The 16,687-nt window shown below is 40.8% G+C and overlaps 1 protein-coding gene across 1 annotated transcript; it reads left to right on the top strand.

Annotated features, from left to right (window-relative positions):
- The first annotated feature begins 1,260 nt into the window (after nt 1–1,260).
- Nucleotides 1,261–8,618, top strand: mrpl3 (mitochondrial ribosomal protein L3). The gene is made up of 10 exons (XM_018697633.2): nt 1,261–1,489; nt 2,347–2,529; nt 2,628–2,719; nt 3,647–3,745; nt 5,870–5,969; nt 6,079–6,139; nt 6,382–6,493; nt 6,670–6,747; nt 6,880–6,957; nt 8,365–8,618. Exons 2-10 carry the CDS (start codon nt 2,361–2,363, stop codon nt 8,452–8,454), a joined length of 879 nt encoding a protein of 292 aa, XP_018553149.1. The 5' UTR covers nt 1,261–1,489; nt 2,347–2,360; the 3' UTR covers nt 8,455–8,618.
- The last annotated feature ends 8,069 nt before the right edge of the window (nt 8,619–16,687 follow it).

Here is a 16,687-nt window from a genome sequence, read left to right as displayed (position 1 = left end):
GCAGACCTCCACTGACAATAGATATCACACATCTCTCTGTCTCTCTAACGGACAGCCCTGCCCTGTCTTGTTATTGAATGAACCAGCACTGCATGCTTTTTCAAACTGCGCACACACTTCCTTTACATGCACAAATAACACTTTCAGCTCAAAGACACTTTTCATCCACAACACCTCTTTTTCACTGTCCCTCAGACAGACATTAAAATGCAAGAATAAATGATTTCACTAATCTCCATATAGTTAATTAGGGCAAACCAAAGTTGGGCTGTCCTGAGAGTTCACTCTATACGTGCCTCAGCCTCTGACAGTCAGATCAGTATTCAGCGCATGAGCCTCCTGATGTCTGTTTACCAATTAGACCCCACCCACATCAGAAGAGTTACACTTTAAAAAGACTGAAAGGATCAGTTTCATAAAGACTGGGGAAAGCCACTTAGAATTAGCAAAAATGATCTATTCTCTTCTAAAACCTAATGTCATTCTCCAATAATACATTTAAATGAGATAATGATGATTGTGGTCGGCATAGTGGTGCAGTGGTTAGCACTGTTGCCTCACAGCAAGAATGTTCTGGGTTCGAGCTGTAGTTCACCCTCTCTGTTTGCATGAGTTTGCATGTTCTCCCTGTGCCTGTTTAGGGCTCCACCCACAGTACAAAGGCATGCAATTTAGGATAATTGGTGACTCTAAATTGCCCATAGGTGAGAATGTGAGTCTATATGTGTTGGCCCTGCGATGTGTGTGATGTTGTACTCTGAGTACTCTGCCTCTTGGCCAGTGTCAGCGGGGATAGGCTCCAGCCCCCCATGACCCTTAACGGATAAGTGGTATAGATAAGGAATGAATAATAATAGTACTAATTTTATATTTAAAGTATTGTAATAATTCAGGAGACCATCCAAAAGTTGTACTTGATAACTGCCAAATAAAAATGTATTTCTTGTGCTTTTAATTTTTTTAAAAAAATTATTTATTATTTTTAATATGTAGTGCTCATACATAGCAATTTAAATATCAACATTTCCATTGCAAATGGACAAACCATATCTGTTGATGAAGATCATGTGATATGATTGACAACTTCAGAGGAACTACTAAGAGGACCTTAAGTTATGATGACTCTTTTTTTTTTTGGTGGTCAAGCCGTCACCATCAAACTCTGTACAAATAAGTTTTATTAAATTTAAAAGGCAAGTTATTGGTGTACTTATTGGTGGGGTTGTGCGGAACCTTTGACACGTGCCTCAGTGCCGCGGAACTGTTTTGGTCACGAACCGGAAGCAGCCAGGGTGACATTTAGAACAGGACGAAAACGAAGGCATGGGTGTACATATGTTGTGAAACCCCGTGTCCTCTTAATTTGTATGTAGCTCTTATATTGATGTGTATAAGTGTGTAGACTAAAGAGCACAATGGCGGCGTGGAGCTGTCGGTTTCTTCTTCAGCGGGGAACTCGTCTCGTTTCTCTCCGAGCAGCAGCTGAAAGGTGGATAATGCTAACCGGCTAGTTGTGCTAGCTTAAGTTAGCTTGAGCATGCAGCTTAGCTAGACTGGATTGCTGTGGTTAAGTTCTACGGCTCACTTCAGTACTGTCCTTGTTGTTTTATATCCCGAGACTCGTGTTAGCTAGGATATTAACTAGTGGTATCATTTTGTTATCAAATGTAACGTTACAGCTAGCGTTAGTTCAGTATTATCTGTTTTATATTGATGCAATGGATTAATAAATAACATATCTTACCATTTAGTTTATGTTGTTTGCTCGTTTCTAGATTTGTGGTTTTCATTAAACGGCATTGCTTGAGGGATTTGTGTAGTTTTTTCTCTACTAAACACTAAGGTTGTGTGTCTATCGTGAGATTAAAGTACAGACTGTTATTTAGGAGGATAACGCTTGATGAACCACTCCACAGTCCCAGTGAGCACAGTAACAGATGAGTAATGTGTTGATGTCCATCTGCAAGCAGACGTGGGCAGACTTTAATATGACAAAAGGCCACCAGAGTTTGTTCTTTCCTGTGGACTTCTTTTTCATTTCTATCTTTGATTCGTCATTTAGCCTCGACATTTATGCACCTAAAATGCTCTGAACTGCCTGTGCGAATCTGTGGATCTGCTCGTTACTCATCAGTGACCGAACTGACTTAACAGCAGGAGACAGATATGCAATGGCATGTGTTCAGTTCAGTAAATTAGATAAATAAAATAAAAGTACACATCTATATATGCTATATGATACGCTAGTATTGATTGAACTCAGTTGTAAGTATTTGTCTGGATGTAAATGATGGTCTTGTTGGTAAATAACTGATTCCCTGTTGTTGTTGTTTTTTTCTCTTGCAGTCCTGTCCAGTTGGATGGGTTGTGTTAGGACAGTAAAAACCACAACATGGTTCGAGGAACACCTCACTGAGGACAACCAGCAGTACATGAGGAAGAGTGCAGCAGAGGAATACAGAAGACAGACAGCTGAAAAGCTCAACCCACTCAAAGACGAGCCCTGGCAACGGCATGAATGGACTGAAGGTAAGTGTGAGGCTTAGTGACATCTGTGTACATTAGGAGTGAGTGCTCTTGCTGGTGAGTTGCACTTTTACCGTTTTTCCATCCGTTTTTCTTTCCAGGGAGTCGAAGAGTCGGGTTAGTGGCTGTGAAGCTGGGGATGGCTCCTATCTGGACGAAAACAGGAGAAAGACATGTAGTCACCATGTTACAGGTAGCACATACACACACAGCTATAACGTTTTCCGCTGTATCTTAGCTTTGTATCAAAACAGCTGCAGGTATTGCCTAGGAATGAAAATGTGTGTTTATGTTTGTCATCTGTAATGAAGTGGCTAGCAGGTCAGAAAAAGCAGTCAAAGAAATTGGATTGTTCTGTGGAGTGTAGAGAAAGCATAGCAAATATTGAACACCTTTAAATCTCACCTGGAGGCTTTGATCAGATTACACGTTTGAAATGCCTCAGTGTTCCCCAGCAAACTACTACACACCCAAACAGCAAGGTATAAACAGCAGATATATGATGTCAGGTATATTCAGATCACGTTTTAATCTCATTGGCTAATCTGTCAGTGAAGTCAAGTAAAAGCAACCTGTGGCTGTGTGTGTTTACTCTTTTCCTTATTTGTAATGACACACTGTAGTGGGTAGCATAACAAACTCCTGTTTCAAGATCAGAAAAATGTCATTGCTGTCATTGCATATTTTTGTTTAATTTTGGCATCACATGCACTTGATACCTGATTCAAAGCCACACAGAAACTTCTCTCCCCATCTGCTGATTCACTTTCGTCGCATTTAGTCACTTTTTTCTTTGCAGCTGATACAGGAACAGTCTGTGCTTGATGAAAGGTACAACATTAAAATTACCTTTCTCGGGGTGAAAGTACTCCCACCACTTTGTCATTTTGGTAATTTTTTTTAAATGAAGTGAAACTGAAAGTTCATCATAACTTTGTGAATAAGCACAGAACAGGTTACATTGTTGTTGAAATATGTCACTGATTATTTACTTGTAAAGAATTGTGTCTTGCAAAATGCTTTGTCATCCTTTTTTATTCAACCAAAGTACTGTTATATTGTGGGGTATTGTATGGTTACACTAGGGACTCCTACTGAATTTTTTTTTTTTTTTTTTCAGGTGCAGGACTGTCATGTGTTAAAGCACTTGTCCAAAGAAGAAAATGATGGACACACAGCCGCTCTCATTGTAGGAGGGAAGAACGTATCACCATTCCATGTAAGAGAGTGTTGTTAATATGATTAAAAACAAGTGTAAGATTTTTATCTCAGCTGTGAACAGTTTATCAGGTTCAGTTTCCTTTAATGCAGCTATAATTTATATTTTATAATAATATATGAAATTACAATATGCTTATTGTTTAGTTGTGTCTGCAACTTTACAGTTCACTTTATGGTTCACTCTCACTGCTGTCATAGCATCATCTGCAGCCGCAGCAGGCAAATGTTTTCAGTGAAAACCCACTGTATACTACTTGCTCAGCATCAAACTGCAGACAGACAAAGTTAGCGACTAGCTGGGGAACATTGTGGAGTAGCAAAGGATCCAGATATTTCTCTGAGGAATTGACAGAAACCAAATAGTAGCAAAAAAATCAGTTCTTGCCTTGCAGGTTTTTTAAAAAGAAGACTTTAAGAAACCAAAAACATTGCATAGATTATTTTTTGATAAGGATAATCACAGAATAATATCGAAAATACCCCTGCTTTGTTATACCATGAAAGGCCCAGGTAATAATAAATAAAGCTGCTCTTTTCATTATACAGCTATATTTACCCAAAGTTTACTAATATTAGATAACATCAGCCATCATAAGCTACTGGTCTTAACAGACCACACTAGGCTGTAGGAACAAAACTCCTGTATGTATTGAATGCAGAAACAGTACGATTTAAATGCCTCTAGATTCACTCACAGGTAATGTGTCATCTCTTCTCTCAAAAGTTGCATAGTCTCATTTCAGTCGAAGTAAGGTGGAAAGATTTGTTCATAAATATTAAACTTTCAAAAAAGGAAAATAGTCTGTCAGCTCTCTTGGTACAGAAATGTCACTTAATTATTATGTGCTTATTTGTTTTTGGCTTCCAGTAGCTTGAGAAATTGCAAACAAGACTTGGAAAAACAGTACTTCACTTGACTCAACTTTCATAGAGCCTGTTTCTATGATTGCACTGTTTATCGAAGTGTTGAATTTGTACCGATTTGTAACATTTGAGAATATCTTATCATACCAGTCTCAGTACAGAACAACCACAACTCGTCAGCTAGTGCCAAACACTTCATCACATCAAAATGTCTTCCGCATGAACAAAGTGTACCACACATAGATGATTAATGATTTAATTAAAATGCTGCTCAGACACACTGTACACAACTAACACATTTTTGCTCATCTCAGTTCTGGCTACAGTTCGTAACCATGCATGAAAAAAAATCTAATCAGTGTGACAGCTTTGTGGAAACACAACTGAATTTTGTCATTTCCCTGTAGCATTGAGCTCATATTAGGCTTCCAAGTGCAAAGACCTTTTATGAATACAGATCCATAGTCAGGAAATTATGCTCACCCACTAACCGCCAGTGACTGTATTTCATCTTATGTGTCTGAATAAATGGGATACAGTAGATTTCATTTTTTTCATTTGAAAAGTGTCTTTCATGCTTGTAATAAACTCTAAAGTCTCGTTCTTGCCTCAGATGCTTATCAGAACTAACACACCCAAAACTGAGGTGACAGTCAGCACATCGGCTCTTCGGCTGAACCTGCACTACCTGTTCTCTCTCATACATACTAAAGACTCTGCGTCTTTAGTATGTATGAGGAGGAATTTCTTCTTTAAATGTTACATTTATCTTTTTAAGATAAAAAACAAAAGATCAAGGATGAATAAATCAAGGTGTCATTTATTCATTGGGCCTTGATAAATACTTGATGGATCGGAGTCAGGGTTTCAACTCGTCAAACGCGAAGTTGTTTTGAATCCCTCTCACACAACCACATCACTCCTCAGTCAGCAGCAGGAGTTTGTCAGAGCGAGAGGCTTTGGCAGGCTGATTTTGAGTCAACAGAAGGGGAGAGAGAGAGAGGCTTTGGAGTGACTGGAGGGGCTGAGATGAGAGTGAGCCGAGCGAAAGCAAATGTCAGAGACACTCGCTGCCAAGCGTGTGTGCGTGTGCCTGCAAGTATGTGTGTGTTTGACTCCCGTACAGTCAGAGCAGTCCCACGGTTAATTTTAAAATGCCAAAGTCCAACTGCTGATCAACGCCCGTACTTCTTTTACCACTTTACTCCCCTCCTCTTAGCTTTGTAATTGTCTCTCTTTCCGTCATTTTGACTGACAGATGACTGAAGCGGAAATGGAGATGTTCAGGAATGCCGGAGTACCTCCAAAACAGAAAATTACCACCTTTAAAGTCTCCAGCAATGCCATCATCAAGCCAGGTATACACGCCTGCATTACCTCACTTTCCATGTCACACTATAGAAGCTCTTATTTTTTTAACAGTTCTGTACAAATTTTGCAACATAATCTTGCTTATTGTGTGTTCAGGCACTCCTCTGTATGCAGCACATTTCCGTCCAGGCCAATTTGTGGACGTCACGGCCAAATCGTAAGTTCTGTTCTGCCAGCTATCTCCTCACTGGCTTTCTCTCTTCTTGGCTTCTTCTCTGACTTCGTGCCCTCTTTCAGCTCCAGCGTCATGTTTTGAAGATAGATTAGTTTTTGACAAGAAAGTGCAAACCTCTTTTTTTTTTCTTTTTTTTAAATATCATTCTCGCCTGAGGCAACAAGTCAGCATACTTGAATGTTACCAGAAAATAAGAGCATGAATTCTCTTGTGTTTGTGTGTAGCATTGGTAAAGGTTTTCAAGGTGTAATGAAGCGATGGGGGTTCAAAGGTCAGCCAGCCAGCCACGGCCAAACAAAAACTCACCGCAGACCAGGAGCTTCTGGGCCTGGAGGGGTAGGACACGCGCACACCACACACACACACACACACACACCACCCACACACACACACACACACACACACACACACGTATTGCGATGATGAAGATGCTCACTCATGCCAGACATGAACAGTTGGCTTCCCATAATCCACTAATGTGAGCGCGCGTGTTGATCTTCATCTGCGTCTAGGATCCAGCCAAAGTTTTCAAAGGGAAGAAAATGCCCGGCAGAATGGGCAACGTCTACGTCACAGCTCACGGACTGAAGGTACACACACACACACACACGCACGCACACAAGGACATACACACAAGAGTTTGTGGTGTGTTTGTCCTTGACTGTAATTTCAGTTCAATATTCACTCCTCCGCCTCCCCCGTGTTTTCCTCTCTCTCTTCAGATATGGAGGGTCAATACCAAGTATAATGTGCTGTATGTTAACGGCTCTGTGCCCGGCCATAGGAACTGCTTACTGAAGGTAAAAATAATCATACACACATGCACACACACACACGCTCAATTTGATGTGTGAAGTCGAAGGTCAACCCCTGTTGCTTAGTGTTCTGACAGACGCCAGTGACCTTGTACCTGTAAAACACTGTCACACCTGCAAGACAGTGTGATCTATCTTCATTGACACTGTGCTGTTTCAGCAGTGTGTGTGTGTGTGTGTGTGCATGCATTTATTTGTGTTTGTGTGTTTTTCTGTGAGGGAATGGGAGCACGCACCATAATGATATTAGTAATATCCACAGCATCCATCTCCATACTCAGCATGTTGTGTGCTCGTCTTGTGTGTGTGCGCGAGCGGACACACAAGCAGCCTATTATTGGTTTTGCAGACAAGCGATAATGAATACAAATGTGCATTGCATTTTACCCAGCTCAGCTACCTGGCACACACACACACACACACACACCACACACACACACACACACATTGTTCATTACTGTTTGCTTTTATTATTCTGTGTGGCCTTAGTGTCCCCATGTAAATGAGGAACAGCAATGTTTTATTAATTAAAATTGTGACTGAGGTTGCAATTAATAACAATTTTCATTATTGAATAATGTGTTGATTGTTTGCATGGTAAATCAATTAATCTTGCTGAGTGATTTTTTTTCAATAAATTTGAACTTTGCCTGTTTTACTACTTCAGTATTGTTAAAAATTGATTTAAAGTTGAAATCTTAAATTTCAGTCCATCAGCAGAATTATATTACAAGAGCAACTAGTTCAGAGAGCAGCTGGTAATTGGAAATTGGTGAATTGTTTACAGTGCAGCCAAACAAACTCAAATAGTCAATAATAACTGCATACAGCAGTAGTTTTCCACCTAACAGCAGGACACAGTGAGGGCTCGAAGGAACTAGTTTGCAAAACATGTTTGAAATCAAATTTAGTTACTTTATAGCTGTGTGTGGAAAAACTGTCCATCAGCTCTACACAGCTTGCCAGCCGCGGCGTGTAATGGGTGTGAATGTCAGTTTTGGACAGTTACAGAGATCGGCGGACACAGCGCCCCATGAGTGTTTTTCTGCTTGACAAAAAAAGGTTGGGGACTTCTGATTTGATCCAAAAATTTGTAGAAAATATAACAAAGGCATTTTCCAGTGACATTTCCAAAGTGCTTGTTCTGTTTGTTTGTCCAACTTCAAAGATATTCAATTTAGAATGAAATAAAACAGAGAAAAGCAATAACTCCTCACATTTGCTGCAAGCTGGGGGTGGGGGCATTTTTCCTTAATAAATGACCAACAATTATGATCGTCAAACTTGTTAGTGACAAATTCTCTGTCGCTTAATTTTTTCAGCACTAATTAAGACAAGCATTTCCTCACAGCTGTTACTCTAAATGTGTGTGTGTGTGTGTGTGTTCTCCAGGTAAGAGATACTGTACTGCCGAACCTGAAATCCACCCTGCCTCAACCCTCCTTTCCCAACCTACTTCACCGAGGAGGAAGCCGACCTTGATGAAGACCTGTATGACGACGACTTGTTCACTCACACAGAGCCGTCATTAACACTGACCTGAGCACACAACATATACGCATATACACGCGAAACACACATTTCACATCGGCAACTAAACCTGCAAACTGTATCCGTATCCTGTAATAAAGAGTAATTCCTTTGGATGTCTTGAGCCCCTTTTGTTTTTTGTGTGTACTAGTGTGATACAACAGCACAGAGCCTGTCTTTTTGATCTGAACCGTTATTATGCCCCCCCCCCCGAAACCATGGTAACTGTAGGAGTGATGATGTCATTTGAGGATCCCCAAGCAGAGAACGGGGAAAAAAAGACAATGAAACGAAACGAGAGAGGCAGATATGGTGGAGAAATGTGCAATATCTGTGCAGGACACAGGATCAGAGAAGGAGAAGGAGAAGGAGGAGGAGGAGGAGGAGGAGGGTGGTGAACTGGATACAATGAGTTGCAGAAAGCAGAGTGAGGGGAATGCAGACAGAAGAGGGAAAAGGGTATGTAGGTAGGGGTGGAGGAATGAATGGGATTGAAGGTATGGAAGGAAATACAAAGGAGTAGAAAGCCAGAGCTTGTGAAGGTGTGGAGGGCGGCTAAAGAGGGGAGAGAGGGAGAGGCTGACAAAGGTTGACATTTGTGCATAAGAGGATAAATGAGGACATTAATGTTGCATCAGGAACCGCTGGGCGCTTAAGTCTGTGTGTGTGTGTTTGTGTTCAGCAGTATTTAAATGAGAAAACTTCAAGTTGGGGAGCTGACAGATCCCCTCCTCGCTTTTTTTTTTCTTTTTTTTTTTCTGGGCAATAAATAAATGAGAATCGTGTCCTCCAAAGTGTTCAACTCTTGTTTAGCGCAAATATACTGTATCCCCAGGGGCCTGCATGTGATTCAGTCCCTCTCTCTGTTGATCTCTGTTCTACATCTGCCATGTAATTGACGGCAGCAAGAAACAAGGCTTTTGTTTGAAATACTGACACGCAGCAGTGATGCCTCACAGGATAGCCTGCAACAACTGCAGATATACACACACGCACATACACAGCATCGATGCCTTTACCCTAATTGAAACAACACACAACAACTAGCAGACTCAGGAATGCGTAACATGCAGTAGTTGGCTGTCATTTAGTTAGAAAGATGTGAGGTGATGATGTTTGTGGCAAACAACGTGCCGCTCCATATAACATGCCACAGCTTGTAGGTCCATAAGGCAGCAGCAGGTTCTTTGAAATGGTAATGAAATCGTTTGAACGTCCTGCTCTGTGGAGTCTGCACATCACCAGGCTTAGTGGGGTGGAGGAGAGGAGAGGGGGGAGCAGGGAGGGGAGGAAGGGTGAGGAATGGGGGGCGAGGAATGCTCTGCTGTTAAAGCAGCAGAGCAGAAAGAAAAGACGATGAACCCCAGCCTGGTTTCTGTGGCTGTGGTCTCCAGTGACTTTCGTAAGACCAGCTGAGGACGGGGTGTGCCAGACTGTCAACTTACTATGTGTATGTGTGTGTGTGTGTGTGTGTGTGTGTGTGTATTTGCATGTGATGGAGTCACATGCAAAGTCAGTTTTCAACATGGTAATCCACCTGATGAACTAATGACCCGATTAAACAAAAAGAGAGAAAACTGACGGGCACTGAAGCACAGCATACATAAACTGATAATCTTCCAAGAGGGAACAATAAGCTTTGTTATCAACCGCTTGCCCTGAACCACTAGTTTACCAAATGACAGTGCTGTAAAACACAAACCTCAGCACCATAAGGTAAAATGTCAATCTCACTGAGGTGCCATCATTTTTTAGACATTACAATTCATCATCTGATCACCATGAATGTCTGTACAAAATTATATGGCACTCCACCTAATTGTTGATATGTTTCTAGGCCAAAGTCATCAGAGGACCAACAGGCAGACTAACTGGATGACATTGCTACCCATAATGCCATGGCACAAAGTGCACACAGCAGAGATGCAGACATTACAGTCAGACTCAGGTCACAAAAGTGAGGACATTCAGACTGTACTTACTTGAGACTACACTTCCTACAAACGTGACATGAATGCAAAAATGTTACATTTTCGATTCTGACCAAGTAAAATCCTGGAATAATAAAAAGTAAGAATCTTACAGACAGGTTTTTATTGAAATTCACTTCCTGAATACTGCAACTAATGATAATTCTCATTAGTGATTAATTTGCTAATCATTTTGTTGATTAACTGATCAATTGTTTTTAAGATTTTATTAAGACAGACCACTGACATTTCAAGTGGCTTCGTTTTGTCTGACCAACAGCCTAAAGCTCAAAGATATTCAGTTGAAGACTAAGATGTTGGAACCAGAGGATTTTTTTTTAGTATTTTTGTTTTAAAAACCAAATGAGTTGTTGAGCAGCGGGAGCAGGAAACTAGTTAAATAGGACCTGCCAAGGCAAGCTTCCATGCAGCAGTCAAAGACTTGAAGTAATCACTCAGTGGAAAACACACAAGTTCACAAATCTTGATATTTAAGTTCACCCATCAACCCCACCCACCCGTTTTCTTGTCTTTCAAACTGTTTTAATATCTAATCCTTGAATGCACTCACATTTACTAATTAAAGAGCTGGCTGAGTTTTGCCTGAATGTAAACGTTTTGGGTAAATTACTTGGGAGTGTGTGAGTGAAGATCGGCCTGCGATTGTGACCCCAGTTTGACATGATGGATCGACTGCTCTACTTCTGCTGGCTCAACACATGGGCGATCTGATATCCATTAGTAAAGAGGACACACACACACTCACACACACACACACACACACACACACACATGCTTACACAGCCTCTCTTCCATTGCTTTGCACACACACCTGCTGTGACCATCTCTATCCCACACACACATTCTTTTATTGCCTCCTTAGCAAGCAAAGATGCTACGTCCAAGACTCGTCAGCACTTATACTGCTTATACATCCTTGCAGAGTTTACGCAAAAAATTGTCGGACTGACCTGCATTACAACACACATACACATGCATACTTATATATGTGTGTGTGTGTGTGTGTGTGTGTTTGTGTGTATGTGATGGTGTGTGCCTTGCAATATGAATTATTGAGTGTGTTATTTGAGGGACAGCTGGCTGTTGAACACATTAACTCACTCAGTCAGACAGCTAGTGATAAGTCAGGTGTGAGCCACCAAACAGAGGAGAGGAATGAGGGAATGTTACTGCAATTTCACACTGACTTGTATCAGTGGGCGATGATATTATATATTTAAAAAGTAGAATGTATTCAAGAACTATAATGAATTCATCTTTTCACCACACACAGAACATGAAGTTATTGTAATTAGACCGAATACAATCACAGTCTGCAAATAGAGGTGTCTGGGAGACATTTGAAGTTTATAATAGAGTCACTTGTGAATTGTCTGCTCTGACTCAAGCTCTCGCGCTGTGTCATGTATTGCGTGATGTTTTGTTTCTGTCATTGCACATTTTTCTGAGAGAAAAAGCCACATCAGTGACTGAAATCTTTAATTTATGTACATACATTTATTGATGGAAGTAGTTACTATGTATAGATGTTTGTATTTACACTGTTTATTGTAATTTAATCCAATGACAGGCCTTTTGTCAAGGCTTAATGTGGAAAGAGAAGAAGAACCGTGCTTGTTATTTCACATGCACCACTATCACTGCACATCCCTCTAAGCCTCTCTTCTGCCGGTGGTCCTGCTGTGCTGGGCCCCTCCCAGTTGTGCACACCTGTGTCTCATGAGAGTGTGTGGGATGCCTCCCACCCACGTTGGTAAATTTGGGTTCCTTCCTTCCAGCACCACTGGGTGAGGGCAGGGTGCAGCCTTTGGGTCCCCACCTTCCTCTCCACAGGAGGTCCTATCCTGCCCTCAGATATGTTTTGTGGTGTGTGTGTGTGTGTGTGTGTGTGTGTGTGTGTGTGTGTGTGTGTGTGTGTGCGTGTGCATGCGTGCACTTTGCCTTTGACTTACAAGACCTTACGAAAGCAGTGTTTCTCATCACCTTTCAGGTTCTCTTTCTGTCTCTCACTCTTTCGCCTTAATTAAAGCCCACCTAGGGATCTGAGAAATCTCCATGGAAACAAGGACCAATGGAGAAACAGGAAAGTTGAGTAGGCATTAGAATGGGGAACAAGAAGAAGATGAACTTTGGTAACTTTCAGCACATTAATACTTGTCTTTAGATGTCTATCACAAGCACTGAGGCCTTTGACTCATACTTCTCAGATGGTTCATTACACCATTAGTTGTTCAAAATGTCTGCAATCGTCCTTTAACTCTCATGGCGTTGGCGTGCACTGTAAAAGCGCACATTATTTTCTCAGGCTTAAATGAGCCGTGTTGTGACTGCAAGGTAAATGTCAGTGGTTTTCAGCCGGAAACCTTCGCCACAAGAATGTGACCACGGGATATCAAGTAAATCAATATGGAAGCCGAGGGAGAGAAGCTGAAGGAGGGGGGTAAAGAGAGAGGAATGTTACCGCGGGTGAAAAAACAAAATGATGGGCAGTGAAGGAGAGAGAAGCAAGGGAAAATGAGGAGGACGAAGGCAAGGGAAAGAGGAGACTGAGTTAACTTCCCTTCCTGTTTGTTCATCTTTGACAGTCCAAGAGCAGGTCAATTTGTAATGTTATCTGTGTGTGTGTGTGTGTTCAGGGGGGGGGTTAGGGTTAGGCCTCCTTCTGAGAACTAATATCTTCTAAAATGTATCTAAACAATATGTGCCTGATTTTTGAAAAATGGTTTGGTTATTTCTAAACCAGCTGGGCATTGTAATTTTTAGCAAATGCAACTGAAACAGAAGTGCACTGTGCATATACTGGGGACTATTTGCAGTTGTGGATAAATACACATTTGAGGAGTAAAATACATTATGCTTTGGTTACACAGACAATACTTTGCTTTGATTTGTTGACAATGGTAAAAATACAGGGTATTACCAGATTAATTCTTTAAAGGGTAAGTTCACCTAAATCAGACAAAACATATACTATACATGCTGTTCAGACTTCTGCAATCCCAATGCAATAGAAGTGAATAGAAATTTGTTTGTCTTGCTGAAACATCAAAAAAATGTCACCAAAACCAAAAACCAAAACTATCTGTGCAGCTAGATACCTTCAAGTTCAAGTAAGACCCTTTATGTTCTCTTGCACACACCCCCGTGCATGCACACAAAGTGATGACATTTCTCACTCCTGAATAGAAAGTAATTTAGCCTGACTCACAGAGAGGAGCGGCCACAAAAGCATCAGCACAAAGAGAGAGGGAGAAAGACAGTAAGTGGGGGGTCTATTAATATTGTGGAGAGTGAAACACATAAAAAAGCACAATTTTAAAACTTGAAACCGTGTATACGCAACAATAGAGTTAACGTATCTATTGAGGGTGAACAATACATACAGTATGTTAACTCTATGAGATTATTCATATTATATGGATTACTGTGGTCTGTATTTTGCATTTGGCTGACAGGTGAATAATAAGTCATCACCTTTTCTTTGCTGGTGAAAGCAAAAATGATTTAAAAATCAAATTGGTTTTTGTGTGGAGAATACAGTTGATTCACTGCACTGTGTGCGTATTCCACTAATTATAAAAAACCCTTCATCTTCTGTGAGAGGTATCTCAGGAGACCTGTATGTGTGTGTGTGTGTGTGTGTGTGGGTGTGGGTGTGTGTGTGGGTACATTACAGCCAGAAGGAGGGGCAGAGTGGAAGCAAGAGAGAGGGAATTACATCTGTTTTGGGTCAGCAAAAATACTTTATAGCCGTATTTAAAGAGACAGTAATGATGCTGCCAAAAAGCAATGCACTCAGGTAGTTCACACACACTCTCTCACACACACACAATCTACACATGCAGTATGCAGACATATCATCTCATCACCCCACAGCAGATCACATAGTATCCATCTTACACACAAACACACACACCCTTACACACACCTGTGCACTATCCCAGCACTCATCTCTTCCCCCTGCGAAAGCTTTAAATACACCTGAGATCACCAGAGATCATCCTGATATCTACATGATAACGTTATCAGTCATCACAGCATCATGTTGAATCAGCACACGTTCCCTCAGTCGACACAGAGTGAATGCTAATGAAGATGCAGATCAGCGGTTTCAAAGTGCCAGCGGGTCTTATCTGTATCTACAGTAGCAAGCAGTGCAAGCTGGACCACGGTGCAACGCTGCCGCTCAGTGGTTTGTGCAGGAGCTGCACACAAACACGCACACACACACACACACACACACACACACACACACACACACACACACACACACACACACACACACTCACAGAGAAGAGAGGCAGGTTGTACAAGGTGACATCTCAGAGGAATCAAGTGTATAGAAGCTGTGATATTTCCCTCATGAACAGGGTTTTGTTTCAGCTTACAGACCCATCTTACAGATCTACAACTAATCAAACTTTAAGGTATTAAATGCAGCTTTTGAAAACATACTGAATGGGGAAAAACATAAAGGGAGAACATCTTTTTTCCCCATTCAGTATTTTTTGCGGATGATCTCCAACCATGCCTTAAATGTTTTATCAGTCTTCTCAGTGAAGCACACAAACTGAGTCTGAGAGGTTATTTTGTAGTAGTCTTTGTTCAAACAGACTATAAAGCTCCTACATCTGGCTAAATCTCTGAAAACTGACCTCTTTGTAGATCAAAACCTCTTTGAAAATAAAGTCTCTGCTCACTCCTGACCGACTGCCTGCACTTTAATCAACTCATGCTGAGGAATCATCTTCAGCTGGATCTCTGAATTTACACCCTGCTATGAGTTTTGCAGACAGTCAGTATTTCTGGATTAGTCGTGACTGCATGACTTTTCTCTGAGATCGGTGCATTTGTGATATGAAGTCTGAGAGCAGACAATAATCTAGAGGAAGCAGCACTGTGGCATCTTCTGTATTTGCTCTTTTTCAAACCATTAATGGAATGATCTACTGCACCTGAGGAGATGAGGGCAGTGAAAGCAGGATCATATTATCAATTTTATTCTTAAAATTAATTTTAAATTTGTTAAGTAATTGTTCTTGCAATATCTGTGGTTTAATTGTGTGTGTGTGTGTGTGTTTTTGTCATTTCAACTTGTTAATCTGTACAGTTTTTCATTTTACTGTCTTAGCTCTCTCTTTGTTTTCTTCTTTTCTGCAAGGCATCTCATGGATGCAATGTACTGTAGGCTTACAAGGTTTAACACGGAGGCTTGTGAAAGAGTAACTTAACACCAGACTGAAAAGCCCACAGTCTTTTGTCATACCTTTTGTTGCAGCTAAATTGTAAGTAAAATGTTGAATTGAATGTCTTTCATGCACCATTATAGGAACACACTGTCCAGGTTTACTGAGCCAGAAAAACATAATTATATTTCCTGAGTGGGGAATGAGGTCACTCCAAAATGAAACTTTATTACAGAAAGACGTCAGATCTCTTCCATGTCCTTGTGGAAAAAAATGCTGGGGACATTTCTCAATGCTGCAACTGCTATTAAAAAAAACAAACAACAAAAAAAAAAAAACTGGCAAGTGAGGACACACTGAGGACACACAGTGAGCACCTTACAGGTGGAGCAGGACGGGAGAGCTCTTCAGAGGCATAGAGTGTCACTGAGAGATACGGATACTCCACTTTAAAACCTGTCAAGTACTCTTTTCATGTCAACACAGCCTATTTCTGATGAATGAGTGGGAAGGATAACTTCACCTTCACCCAATCCATCTGTAATGAGATGGTTCTTTTGATTTCAGGGAAAAAGTCAAAGAATAGAGAAGCTGCCTACAGCTGTTGACCACAGTACAGTGGAGGTCACTTTATGGGAAATATGTAAGAGTTTTAATTTGAACTGCCTCAAGAAAACAGAAGTGCTAGAGATGGGCAGATTCACATACTGAGGAGGATAGAAGCCAGGACCCTCACATTATAAATAAGAAAGTGCCAACATGAGGAAAAGTGCCGAGAAACTAGCAGCATAGAGAATAAAGGCAGTCAAAGGGAATAATATCTCCTCTCCATCTGTTTTATCTGTTATGTTTTAACAACTGAAATTAAATGGCTTTAAATGTTTTTTTCCTGCTACATCATATATATCTGCAATCGAAATGACATGTGATATCCTTTGAGGAAAAAATCAGAACATAAAACATAGAAATTTTATCTTTTTGGTTTCATAATCAGCCAAGAGAGTCATG

The sequence above is a fragment of the Lates calcarifer genome, linkage group LG3, assembly GCF_001640805.2.
Source record: "Lates calcarifer isolate ASB-BC8 linkage group LG3, TLL_Latcal_v3, whole genome shotgun sequence".
Classification (NCBI taxonomy): domain Eukaryota; kingdom Metazoa; phylum Chordata; class Actinopteri; family Centropomidae; genus Lates; species Lates calcarifer.
This window is presented reverse-complemented; position numbering and strand designations above follow the sequence as displayed.

Coding starts and splice junctions, on each gene's coding strand:
- mrpl3 (XM_018697633.2), top strand. CDS start 2,361: ATGGGTTGTGTTAGGACAGTAAAAACCACAACATGGTTCGAGGAACAC. Junction 2,530..2,627: donor ACGGCATGAATGGACTGAAG/GTAAGTGTGAGG, acceptor TTTTCTTTCCAG/GGAGTCGAAGAGTCGGGTTA. Junction 6,494..6,669: donor GAGCTTCTGGGCCTGGAGGG/GTAGGACACGCG, acceptor ATCTGCGTCTAG/GATCCAGCCAAAGTTTTCAA.